Here is a 12,329-nt window from a genome sequence, read left to right as displayed (position 1 = left end):
TAAAGATGTCTCCTAATATTAGAGCCCAAGGCAGGAACTCCTCCTGCCCACCCGAGAGAGATCAGAAATGCTGTCCAAGGTATTTGGTGTTTGCTCTTAGCTGATTGGGGGCGGGGGTGAAGGGGCAATTTAAGAGTTTGATGCAGCCTGAAGGGTGGTTTTTGCTGAAGATCTAAAACAGCCCAAGACTGGCTCTGGGGTGGGCTTTAACCACAGCATCTCTAAATCCGATGAATGGCCAGGCTTTATTGTGCAAGAGTGGCAGCAACCACATTAGATGTTCCTAAATATGTGTAACGCCCGTGGCACTGCCTTATAAGCCTCTTTCAGACTTGTGCTGCAGAATTATAGGGTTGCATCACCAGGTTGGGAAATTCCGGGAGATTTTAAGGGTGGACCCTGTACAGGATTGGTAAAATACCCCAGCAGGATATGATACCGCGGAGTTCAGCCATTTTCTCCAGGGCAACTGATCTGTGGCCTGGAGATCCGTTGTAATTCTAGATCTTCAAGTACCCTCTGGAGGTTGACAACCCTAACATATCCCACTGTCATACACTGCAGGTTGTCATTATCCCTACCCGCCACTTTACCACACTTTCAACGTTTTAAAAATTCCAGTCGGGTCGTGTTCCGTGTGGGAAATGATTTCTCGTAAAGAATTCCTTAATTTGCTTCTACGTTCTCTTGGTGCCGGTTGGGATGATCTTCAGTCAAAGCCACGCTGAAATCGCAGTTTCCTCCTCCTCTTACAAACATTCGTTGCTTCCACCCTGGAAGCGAAATCCTGGGAAAGGCGTCCCGAGTAAACAAAGCCCCGCCTCCAGAAGATGGAGCTGTCAGTCATTATAAAGACGCGAGACTATTGACAAACCGCGGGGCTTTACGTAGCCGCCTAGTGTCACCTGAGAGAAACAGGCTGAACACGTGATCCACGCAATCCTGTGGATTTACCCGAAAGGCCCTGCGCGCGTATTCTTTGGAGGTCAAGATGGCGGCGAGGGCGCCCGGTAAGCGGAGTGGAGAATGTTGCGGACGCTGGAAGTGGCGGGTCTGCAGGGAGGGGTGCGGCGGAGACGATTCAAAAGGCCTCCTTTAGTGGGGAGTGGGGATAGATGAGGCATGTGGGAGGGGGTTGATGGAGGAAAAGAGTGGGGTGAAGCGGTGGTGGTCCCGAAGAGCCAGTTACCAACGTCCAAAGAGTGGCTGGAGATCTCCCGGAATTGCAACTGATCTCGAGGCCACAGAGATCCCCGGAAAAAATGGCTGGCTGGGAGCCGTTATTGCATTATATCTTGCTGAGGTCCTTTCCCTCTCCATCGTCTTCGGACTCCCCCTACAAAATCTTCAGGAATTTAACAACCTGGAGCTGGCAACCCTATTTTTTAGGGCAGGCTTTCCAGGGTATGAGCCTTCAATAGTAAGTTTTTTTCAAATACATTTAAAAGAAGGGATGAAGATGAAAATTGGAACTTTGACTCTTTGAAAGTTCGTACTCTGGGAATAATGATGATAATAACAATAATAACTGCATTTATATACTGCTCTTCTAGACAGATTAGTGCCTCACCCAAAGCGGTGAACAAGTTAGTGTTGTTATTATCCCCACAATCCAGCTGGGGAGCTGGGGCTGAGAGGAGTGGCTACCCAAGACCACCTACTGAGCTCATGACAGTAGTGGAATTGGAACCAGTAGAGTGCTGATTTTCAGCTAAACCACTTAACCAAGGTGCTACTGGACCAAAATTTTGCTCTTCTACTGCAGACAAATATGGCTTAGTTAAAGGCACTCTGGGCATGCTGCATAACAACTAGAGCAGTCATGTTAGGTTGTTGAAGCATAAATAATCTACAAAAAAGTACCCCTAAAGGTGTGGCTTATCAAAATTTATGCTGAATAGATGTTGCCCTTCAAGGTGCCACTTGACCCTTGTTTAATTATCTGTAACTGGAACCTCCCTACAGAACTGCCTCTGAAAGACAATGGGGCTCTCACTGGTTAAATTCCAGGGGAAGACTCTTGTGGCACCTTAAATATTAGAAAAGTTGTTGCGGCATGATTTTTGTTTGTGCGTGCCAGAGCCTGCTTTTTAAGATATGTTTTCTAAATAATCTTTAAGGCGCAGCAAGATATTCTTGTCGTTTTTACTAATTATGGTGGGGTTTCTATTTCTTGTATTTCTGCTGGTTTTGTAGTTGTTAAATGAAACTTTTCTTCTTGGGGTGGCATTGTTTATAGCCCACTCTAGTCTCCTAGCATGATGTTAGGGGTTTTTTAACCACCAGACACACATACACCAACCCCAAAGAATTTGCAATCTGAATAAATAAAGTAGCAGTCCAATGCACACATGTTTGCAGAGAAGTGATCTTGAAATCTATATGACTGACTTGGAGTCTTTAAGCATAAGAATGAGCTGAATTTTGAATCATGCTTTTAAATATAAAAATTATGTGTAATCTGCTTCCCTGAAACAAAGCTGGATGAGGAAACAAAAACTGCAAACAGGTCTCTGGGTAGCAATAAATGATAGCCTTGTACTCCTGTCTATGTGAACATCCATACCCAAATTCATCTCACCATATCTCTTCCCCAAATGACAGTACGTGTGTAATGAAAATTTTGCTCTGCATTGCCACTCACCAGACAAATCTGGAAGAAGTTTTTGTCTCCATCCACATGTTGAAAAAACACCGCTTTCTGAAGAAAGTTTGCAGCTAATTGCCAAAATGAAAGGAGTGTTTGGTGGAGGCCAAAACAAGTGTGTTGCTTTTCAGATTGCTTCTAAAATAGTAGGATTCTGCCTAGAAGGGGAAGTTGATAGCCTCAATGGTTATGGAGGAGTGAGGTTTCCTTCTGCTCTTGCATACCTATCTCCTATATAATATTTGTGTGTTTCATTTTTCTTCCCAAATGTTACCCTTATGTGCTTTCAGTTTTTTCCTACTTGGTTAAAACCACAGCTACCATTCCTATGTATTGTCTTAAACCAGGTGCAGTTAATAAGCATCATTTCTTCTTACAGAAATTACTTTTAGTGGTCTCTCATCTTAAGTTTCCTGTCTTATGTGGCAGTGAAGTTTGTACTTGGCAAACTCTTTGCCACCTTTTTTAAAGCTTTTGGTTAGTGTTAAAGAGTGTTTTAAGGAATATCATCTTTTGTTTAATAAACTATAAATCTAAATAGCTATGGAAAGTGGCATTCATCACAATATTAGTGACCTATATATGCTGACACGGTTGGGTGATCTTGTGAACTACATGTGGGGAAATACATTTTGGTCCTATTGACACTTCTAATTTGATGTTCAATACATAGTTCACAGTGTGGACAAATTCTTTCTATTCTGCTAAAAATTCATTTGAGAAAAACCTTAATATGTAATATAGATATTTTTGTTTGTGGACATTTGGGACAATTTTTTAGCAGTGGGGAATTTGTGACCCTTAAAGAAGAGTTCTCATATGGTTTCCTTCAATTACAGAAACTGGTCAAATTAATCTGATACAGAATTGCACAGAAAGAGCTTTGTGACACCCGAAAGATTAAATAATTCATAGGTTAAAGCCCATTCATCAAATGATAAAGTAGTCTCTAGACCATGAAAATATATTCCATAGTAAGCCTAGTATACTTTAAGATAGCACTAGACTCCTTATTTACTTCATTTTTATTATACCTTTTTCCACAGTTGGGGATCTAAAGCAGCTTGTGTCATTCTGTTGTTGTTGTTGTTGTTGTGTTTAATAAATGTGTCTAACGGAATGATTCTGTGCATGTTTACTGGTAAGTCATTCCTGCTGTGTTCAGTGAGGCTTATTTCCACATAAGTGTACATAGGATTGCTGCCTTAATAGTCAATAGCATTTAAATAACATTTAAAGAGCCTTTTATGGTACATATAATAGTGCAGACTATGTGTTAGTAAGAATGTACAGGCTTTATTCTTACCTACTAGACTTTTTTAATATAAAATTGTCAGCTGAAAGTTAGGTTTTGAAGACTACTTTTAAAAAGAGTGATGGCAAATTGAACAAATGTAGCCTTTAATATTTAAATAATTTAAATACAAAGCCATCTTTGTATTAAACACACCAATTCAAATAGTGCATCGGATACTTTTAATGGTATATGAGTTCAGCTTTTCTATGATTCTTACCATGCCCCACCCTTTTAGTAATGGCTCGGGATTTGGGGAATTAATAGAGACCTCATCCTTTCAGAAGAAGCTATAAACTACATACCATTGCATAGCACAGTATCCTCTGAAAGCTAGAAATGTTGCATATCTGCACAGACAAAAGGAACTATATATAGGAGGAGAAGGGAAGATCGGATCCCTCCCTATTAGAGGCATCCACCATCCAGTTTTTTAAATGGCAGACTGATTGCCTCCGAGTAGCTGGTTGCTGCTATCTGTATATTTTAAACTGATATTCAGTTTTTGTGCTCTTGTTGATTTTAAACTGTTTTAAGGTGTAAGTTTTATTATAAATGTTTTTATTGATGTAATCTGCCCTGAGCCTGCTTGTGCGGGGTGGGGGGTGGGGGGGATGATGATGATGATGATTATGATGAAATTCTTGTAGATTTGGGTCTAGATAAATGTTTGTGCCAGGCTTTGCCCTGCTCTTGAACTAATAGTGGTGATTGTCATTTTCAGCTGCAGCCGGTAGTCGTCTGCTTGAAGGTGTTCGCAAATGGTATTACAATGCTGCCGGATTCAATAAGCTTGGTAGGTGTCTTTATTTTATAGGCAAGTTAGTGAATAGTTGAGAGAAATCCTATAGAAAAATGATACCTTTGAAAAAAGGTTTTTTGACACTGAGCATGTGTTGCTATAAGGAGCACTGGCTACTAAAATGAAATTATCCTTTTAGAGGTCTTGTATATATCAATTGTCCTTGTTGCCTTTGTTCTACTTGTTATACAGCCATAATAAAGTAGCAATACAAGGTGTGATATAAGTCAAACTTGAATGTGAGGGTGATCTGGCTGCGACATCTGTCACCCCATTGATCGTCAGGGTGGATTTGGCTGATCTGGCTGGCTAGGTGGGTGTCTCCTCTCTCCTTCACCACTCTATATGCATCACTTCTAAAGCTGCATGATTGGTGGAAGAGTATGCCCATCCCAGATAGAAGTGTATAAGCCAAAATCAAGCAATTCCACATCCCACTGACTTCAGTTGAGGGAGTTTCAGAAAGTATATTGGTGAATAGCAGCTTTCTGGGTTTTAGTATTGAATGTATGCAGTTTTCTTATAGAAATGGAGCTTGAGTCTTGAGAGCAGAAGCTCTTTGTTGGTCTTTAAGGTGTTGCTGGACTCAAACCTTGGTCTAAAGCATATGTTTCCAGCCACTTTTACTAATGGAGCAAGAGGAAAAGAAGAGGAGGTATATTGAAGTTTGAAGTGTTCTAAAATATTCGGGCCGTGTATACTTTCTGTTTATTTATGTAACTATTGAACTGAAATGATTGAATTCTGGACTCTATAAAAAGATTATTTGTCACATTGGGTCTGAAATTGGTTGTAGTAAGTTAGTCACAGCGTTTTCTCCTTGAGGTATTCTACTACCGTGGCTCTCTTTCTTTTTTAGATAACCGTGTTCTAAAATAGGGCTTGACAAATTCCAGGTACCTGGTCACCATGGCACCTAGAAATTTCATTGTGGCACCTAGTATTTTCTGCAGTGGTATTTGGGGCTTTTTTTGGGTAGCCTCTGTCAGTAATTCTCAGAGGAAGTGCAAAGTGCTGGCTCCAGTCATTTTTCCCACTTACGAACAAAGGAGGATGAGATCCCCTTTGACCACTAAAAAGGCTACGCTTTAAATCATGCATGCACAAAAAGCATGTGGAATGGGGAATGTAACAAGGGGGACAGTTGGCCATGATTGAGAAAAAAAGTTGGCTGGATTCAACCCAAGCCTTATTTATCATTTGACGTCAGAATGTTTTGTAGTATAACGTAAAAATAAGTGTGCATGAAGTTCTTGTAGTTGCTTGTTTATATATAAAACTTGACTTTACACCATTCTTTGGTGGTGGATGACTTCATTTCTTAACCATTTGGTTTTTATACTGGTTGCAGTTACTGAATTAAATGGAGCTTTTAAAATCAATAATAGAATTAAGAGAAATTGAGGAGAACTTAGGCTATGGATAGAGTTAGCTGGGGGTGACAGCCAGGGTTACTGTGAAGCAATAAAGATTAGGTTTTGTGGTACTGATAAGTAGAAAATTTGATTATTACAGCACCAAGCTCTAAAGGCTGAAAAATGAGTATGGCCGTTAGAACCAAAGAGAAGTTGTCAAGGGCTCCTCTGAATCGATACCTTTCCTCAATTTTGCTAAGTTTGACTGGTAGTTTTGTTACTGTGAGAAATGTGTTGCTGTTACAGGTCTTATGAGAGATGATACATTGCATGAGGATGAAGATGTGAAGGAAGCAATAAGGAGGCTTCCTGAAGATGTCCGTAACGAAAGATTATTTCGCCTGAAGAGAGCAATAGACTTGAGCATGAGGCATCGGATCCTTCCCAAAGAAGAGTGGGTAAAATATGAAGAGGTATGAGGCTGTTGTTGTAGAGTTTGCAAAACAAAAAAGCTAGGTAGTAAGCTTTATTTTAGTATGTTTTATGCATTCCTAACCTCTGCCAGCCAGCAAAGGCACTTAATGGTGTGAAAACAGAATCCCACTGATCACTTAAACTCATAGAGCTGTAACTTCTCTGATGCTAATCTAAAGCCATAGAACTGTTCTTAGACGAACATAATGCTCATATCCAAGACTGGTGACCGAAGTGCTTGTAGGGTGCCTTTTCAGCAGGAGAGAAATAACTAGAAGAGAAGAATGTGGTACCTGTCCTAAGTCTGCCACAGCATCTGGGCAGAAGTTCTCTGTTACACACACTTCCATTTTGCCAATGTTGGGTTAGGGCTGGAAGTGAGCTTGTACTGCATTCAGCTGCCCTGGTTGCACATGCTGCTTGCACTAGACTCTTGCATGTATGATTGGAAATTAGTTTTTTGCACAGTCCCCCCTCTTTTTTTGTTTTGGTTGCCTTATTACTGTTATGTTTGCCTTGATCTTTATTAATAGAGTGCTGTAAAGTCTGTGTTGATGAAACAGGTATGGTGCAACAACCTTCAGGTATTAATGGCTTTCTCCCTAAACATAGCTTTATAAATATTAGCAGCTTTGAACCTTCAAGACAAAAACAAAGCAGGGAAACCCCGGGTAGTCAAAAGCTACAAGAAACAATACTGAGAATATACAGTCAAAATTTTTGGATTTTTATAACAATATATTGGTGCAAAATGTGCAAAAGTGCAAAGTGTCAACAATAAATACAATCTATAATAAATACAAGGTAACAGTTATACAAGGTAACAGTTGTTTGTCCGTGTTTTTGTAATGTTCATAAAGAAACGTCTGGGTGAGAGCTGCAGTAGAGCCTTCTTAGGAATGTAGGCAGACAGTACCACAGAGGAGGGTGACCACAATCCTAATCAAATGAAAATATTGATGTGCCGACATTTTCATTACTGGCATGAACCACCATTTCAGTGCAACGTTGCACTGAAATGGTGGTTCATGCCAGTAATGAAAATATCATGTGGTGAGCTGTTCTAATTGAAGACCATTAGGAAGGTGTACATCCAATAACTGTGCCCAGGAAGAAGCTGTGTATACGAAACGGGAATGGTATAATATGCAAGCACAATCCCGTCGGCACATCAATATTTTCATTTGATTAGGATTGTGGTCACCCTCTACTGCAGGCTCTACTGCAGCTCTCACCCAGACGTTTCTTTATGAACATTACAAAAACACGGACAAACAACTGTTACCTTGTATAACTGTTACCTTGTATTTATTATAGATTGTATTTATTGTTGACACTTTGAACCTTCAAGAAACAGAAGCCTTGAAGTAGTGTATACGAAAGCTAGCTCACAATATTCCATCAGATGCTTGCCCAGATAAGCAAAACTCCAGACAGGAGTGTGCCGCAGATAGGTACAGGCAGATTGAAAGCACAAGAGCACGAAGCAACGTGCTGGGGTTGCAGGGGGTGATTCTTTTTAAACGAAGTCAAAAATTTATCATTGATGCCTGTAACTAAATTGTGGTAGAAAGATAACATCCTAACAAAGTAAGTTGTTAAGCCAAACTTAGTGATGGGAGGATTTCACATGTATTGAAGATACTGTGATACTTCTGTGATAGCAAGAAGTGTTGAAGAACATAATACAGCTCAGTTGGTGAATTCCAGGCAAAGTATTTGACTTTGCATACCTCTGTTTTCCGTTTAAAATTGAGCACTTTGGTGTGAAGGTTCCATGCCATGTTACTTACTGCCAGTGCAGTTCTTTTAAAAAGCACTCAAATTTCCAGGATGCTCAGCTTCTTTCTTTCTTTTTTTCAGGATAAACTGTATTTGCAGCCATACCTGAAAGAAGTTATTCGTGAAAGACTTGAAAAGGAGGAGTGGGGGGAAAAATAACTGATTGTAACTCCTTGTGCAAATGCTTCCTTAATGGTTCTAGTTTATTGAAAAATCTGGCTGCTGAGAAAGCTCATGTAACTTTATGAACTCTAAAGATTTTGTTCATCCAACTGAAACATTACTAAATCAGCTTGGAATCTTTTCTCCTTAGCTGCAAGGAATTGGTTCAAGTCTTTTTCGGTTATACAGTGGGGTAATCTGTGATATTCATTCCAGCTCTTTGAGTAATTCTTTTTGTCATAAATACAGCTGTTTCTTGCAGCTGGGAGGGTAGATAAGCAACAGAATTTGCTGTTTTCGTTCCTGCTCTTCTGCCTCCCTTCTTTAAAAGAGATACCCATCTGCACAGTGACTGCACATCCATCATCACCTCTTGTCTCTGGAGATGGGGATGTGGGCGCACACTTCAGCATTCAGCGGCAGCCCTAGACAAGTTATGTAACCTATCATGTCTACCCAAACAAATGGAATGGTACATTAATAGAGCCTTTTGGAATGTTTGTGTTTCCTGTCAATCTTTAAATAAAATTGCCTCATTTAACCTAAATTAGTCACTTGGACTTACTTGCGGAATGACTATAGTCCTGAGCATACTTGAGAGTTATGTCTCATTGCAAACAAGAGGACTTATTTCTGAGTGTAAAGGTTTTTAATTGGGTAGTAAATGTTAAAACGTGTTCCCTAAAGGATATTTATCTGACTGCCCATGCCCATGGTGTTACATAGTTGAATGCTTTATCTTATAACTGGAAACATTTGTCTTCTCTTTGTTCATATTATCAAGAAGTAGGGAAAACAGAACCTGTTTTCAGTTGCTGGTAATGCCCAAATGGGTGAGGGGCCAGAATGCATCATTCACTGAGTGACAGATGGCTCCCGTCCTGAGCCTTAAGGTCTTCCCAAGAGCAAGATAAATTAGTCTCCCTTCTCATGTTGCGTCAAAATTTGGTGGCGCAGAAATACAAGCTTTCTTATGCTTCCACAGTTTGGGTTTTTTTTTACATAACACAACTTGACTCTGGTGTATGCGACTTGTGTAGAGAGCTTCTTCTGTGAGAACTATACAGGCATATTTATTGTAAACATTAAACCTTTACAAGGGCCACACTAATTAAAAGCGGGCTGTGAGGTTCGTGGGTTGGATATAAATCGATCTGTTGTACCAGCTAGTACATGTTCTTTTCATGATCTTAAAAACCTTTTGACCAACTGTGAAGAAAAGTACAGATCTTGATAAACCTGCAGTAATTAATGCAGTCCAGAATGCACAGTACCTGTTCGAAAGGCAACATTTCAAGAGTTAACAGGATTATGAGCTCTCTTTGGTTTGCAAAATCAGAATTGAGAGAAAAGTAAGGTCATCTTGGCTCACAGGTAAGAGAAGATAATGTCTGTGTGACAATTTTGCAAAGATTTAAACCAACAAATCCAATGGCTTACTTTATAGCGTGCTTTAAATATTCCCTTTGTCTTACATTTTGCCACACCATTTGTAGCGTAGCCTTTTCCCTCTCGCCTGTTCAGAGAAACTTGGGATGTAAACCTCTTGCTATCTAGTGTACAGCTCTCACAACTTTTACCTTCATTAGCTGAGGTTGAAGAAAATGGTCTTGGAACAAGGGAAAATGACACACTGCTCTGTTTTAGTGTTCAGCTATACATGCTGCTTAGGAATGTATACTAACAACTGAATCTGATGAGGTGATTCAGATATTAGCTTTAACAAGCTGGAGACGATGGCAATGGATGAACATTTGAATCCAGATCAACGTGGATTGCATAGAATGGGGGGGAGGTGCTGACATAAACAGCAGAAAGGGCTTTGGTTCTTACTGTCACCCTCATAACCAGCCACCCAGATTCCCCCCTCCCCAGCCCTGCTTGGTGCTTTAAGTGAGCATGCCTGAGAGAATAATAATAATAATAACCAATTTATATACTACCCTTCAGGACAACTTAAGGCCCACTCAGAGCAGTTTACAAAGTATGTTGTTATTATCCCCACAACAAACATCCTGTGAGGTAGGTAGGGCTAGAGAGCTAGAAGCCGTGTAACCCAAGGTCACCCAGCCGGCTTCAAGTGGAGGAGTGGGGAATCAAACCCGGCTCTTCAGATTAGAGTCCCGCACTCTTAACCACTACACCAAACTGGCCCAGATAACTCGTCTTGGTTCAGTTGCCCATACAGGAATATTCGTTTTTGCTTTTTTTTTTGACAATAAGTTTTATTGAGAATTGTCAGAGAAATACAATAACAATAAAACAGTTAAATACTTTTGGCTTTTAACCGACTTTCTATGTGACGGGACAGATCTAGCTTTAAACGCATTTGCCACTCTTGTTACCGAGTTTGTCCTTTGATGTAGAACCTCTGTTTTAAAAAGCCTCTAGTTTGAATGCACTTAGCCCTTCTTAGTCTTGTCAAAAGAAATTCTCATTTTACTGTAAACTACTTGAAGGAACCCTGAGCTTTCCTTGTTTTTTGGTCAGTGGCATTCCCAAAGGTTGCCTGCTACTGCTTCTAGCGCTTTTATTTCTATTGAATAAAGGGGTGTGTGTGAATGAAGGTTTGAAGGAGCCATGGCCAATTGAACTTGGGCTGGGGGTTTGGAAATCAAATTTATTGATTTGCAAGTGACCCCCCAGTGCAGGAATCCATGATAGAAGGACACGCAAACCTGGGCATTGGATTCTGCTGAGGGTCACAATGTTTAGTAAGGTTCTGAAGTCACATGAATTGTTTAAAGTGAGCGCTGATTTTCATCCCTCTTGTGAGGAAAGAGTCTGGCTAAGAAATCACCTTTTCATGTGCAAATGGTGGCCGGAGGAGAGGTGTGTGTGATGAAAATCTATCCTGTGTCCATAACGGAGCCTGTTCTTGGTTATACTAGTTTGAATGCCTGCTTGAATTCTTGGGAGACAGCTGCTCTCATACGACTGGAGCTGGCTTCTCCCGAGACCAATTGTTAGCTTTAAAAATATTTTCACAAGGCAAACGGCAGAATTACAAACATTGCTGCGGAGTAGTTTGGCCCAACATCACAAATACTATACATAACTTTCTGAATGTGCACAGGCCAAAGGAAACTTGCCTTCCTTCTGTCGATAACTACATAGAAAGCAGTGTGCGTGTAGTGGTTAGAGTGTCGGCTAGTTCTATGGAAGCCTGGCTTCAAGTCCTCTACCCAGTCAGCTGAGTGACCTTGGGCCGGTCACTGTCTCAGCCTAACCTACCTCAAGGAGTTGTTGGGGTTACAAGTGAGAGAGGGCAAGGCTACATATACCAACCTCAGCTATACCAATCTATCCTATAAAGATAAACTTGCACTTAACTGGTCTGCATAAGAGTCAACTAGCACCTTAAAAGCTAAGTTTATCTCAATATAAGCTTTTTTGAGTCAAGGCTCGCTTCTTCAGATGCATGAAAATGTACAACCACTGGGCCTGATTTTATATTTGGGGAGGGGGGAGAATTATGAAGAGGCCACTGTAAAGATCCGATCTACCCGTTTGGAATTATCCCCCAATTTAGAACTTTTGTGGGCTTTTTTTGGACTCTTTCTGTTCATAGGCAGAATGTGTATATTTTGTATCACTCTTTTAGTCTCCCTCATCTGCCTTTCGTGGGCACCAACTGGTTTGGGAGAAATGCAGGTTTACAAATGTTTTAGAACAAGTAGAATAATAGTTGTGAAAAAGGCCATATTTTTGCCATAGAACTAGTGTTCTGTAGTGGTTTGAATATCAGACTAGAGTTTCAAATCTACAATGAAGCACTCTGGGTGCTCTTGGGACAATCACGCCCCCCGCCCT

At 40.5% G+C, this 12,329-nt stretch overlaps 1 protein-coding gene across 1 annotated transcript; it reads left to right on the top strand.

Annotated features, from left to right (window-relative positions):
- Positions 1-924: 924 nt before the first annotated feature.
- Positions 925-9,063, top strand: LOC129334064 (cytochrome b-c1 complex subunit 7). The gene is made up of 4 exons (XM_054985998.1): positions 925-1,010; positions 4,666-4,737; positions 6,405-6,571; positions 8,436-9,063. Exons 1-4 carry the CDS (start codon positions 992-994, stop codon positions 8,511-8,513), a joined length of 336 nt encoding a protein of 111 aa, XP_054841973.1. The 5' UTR covers positions 925-991; the 3' UTR covers positions 8,514-9,063.
- Positions 9,064-12,329: the final 3,266 nt, after the last annotated feature.

The sequence above is a fragment of the Eublepharis macularius genome, chromosome 7 (assembly GCF_028583425.1).
Source record: "Eublepharis macularius isolate TG4126 chromosome 7, MPM_Emac_v1.0, whole genome shotgun sequence".
In the NCBI taxonomy this organism is placed as follows: domain Eukaryota; kingdom Metazoa; phylum Chordata; class Lepidosauria; order Squamata; family Eublepharidae; genus Eublepharis; species Eublepharis macularius.
This window is presented reverse-complemented; position numbering and strand designations above follow the sequence as displayed.

Bases quoted from the DNA above. Each gene is read 5' to 3' on its own strand.
- LOC129334064 (XM_054985998.1), top strand. The intron at 4,738-6,404 runs GTAGGTGTCTTT...TTGCTGTTACAG, and splicing joins TGCCGGATTCAATAAGCTTG to GTCTTATGAGAGATGATACA. The intron at 6,572-8,435 runs GTATGAGGCTGT...TCTTTTTTTCAG, and splicing joins AGTGGGTAAAATATGAAGAG to GATAAACTGTATTTGCAGCC.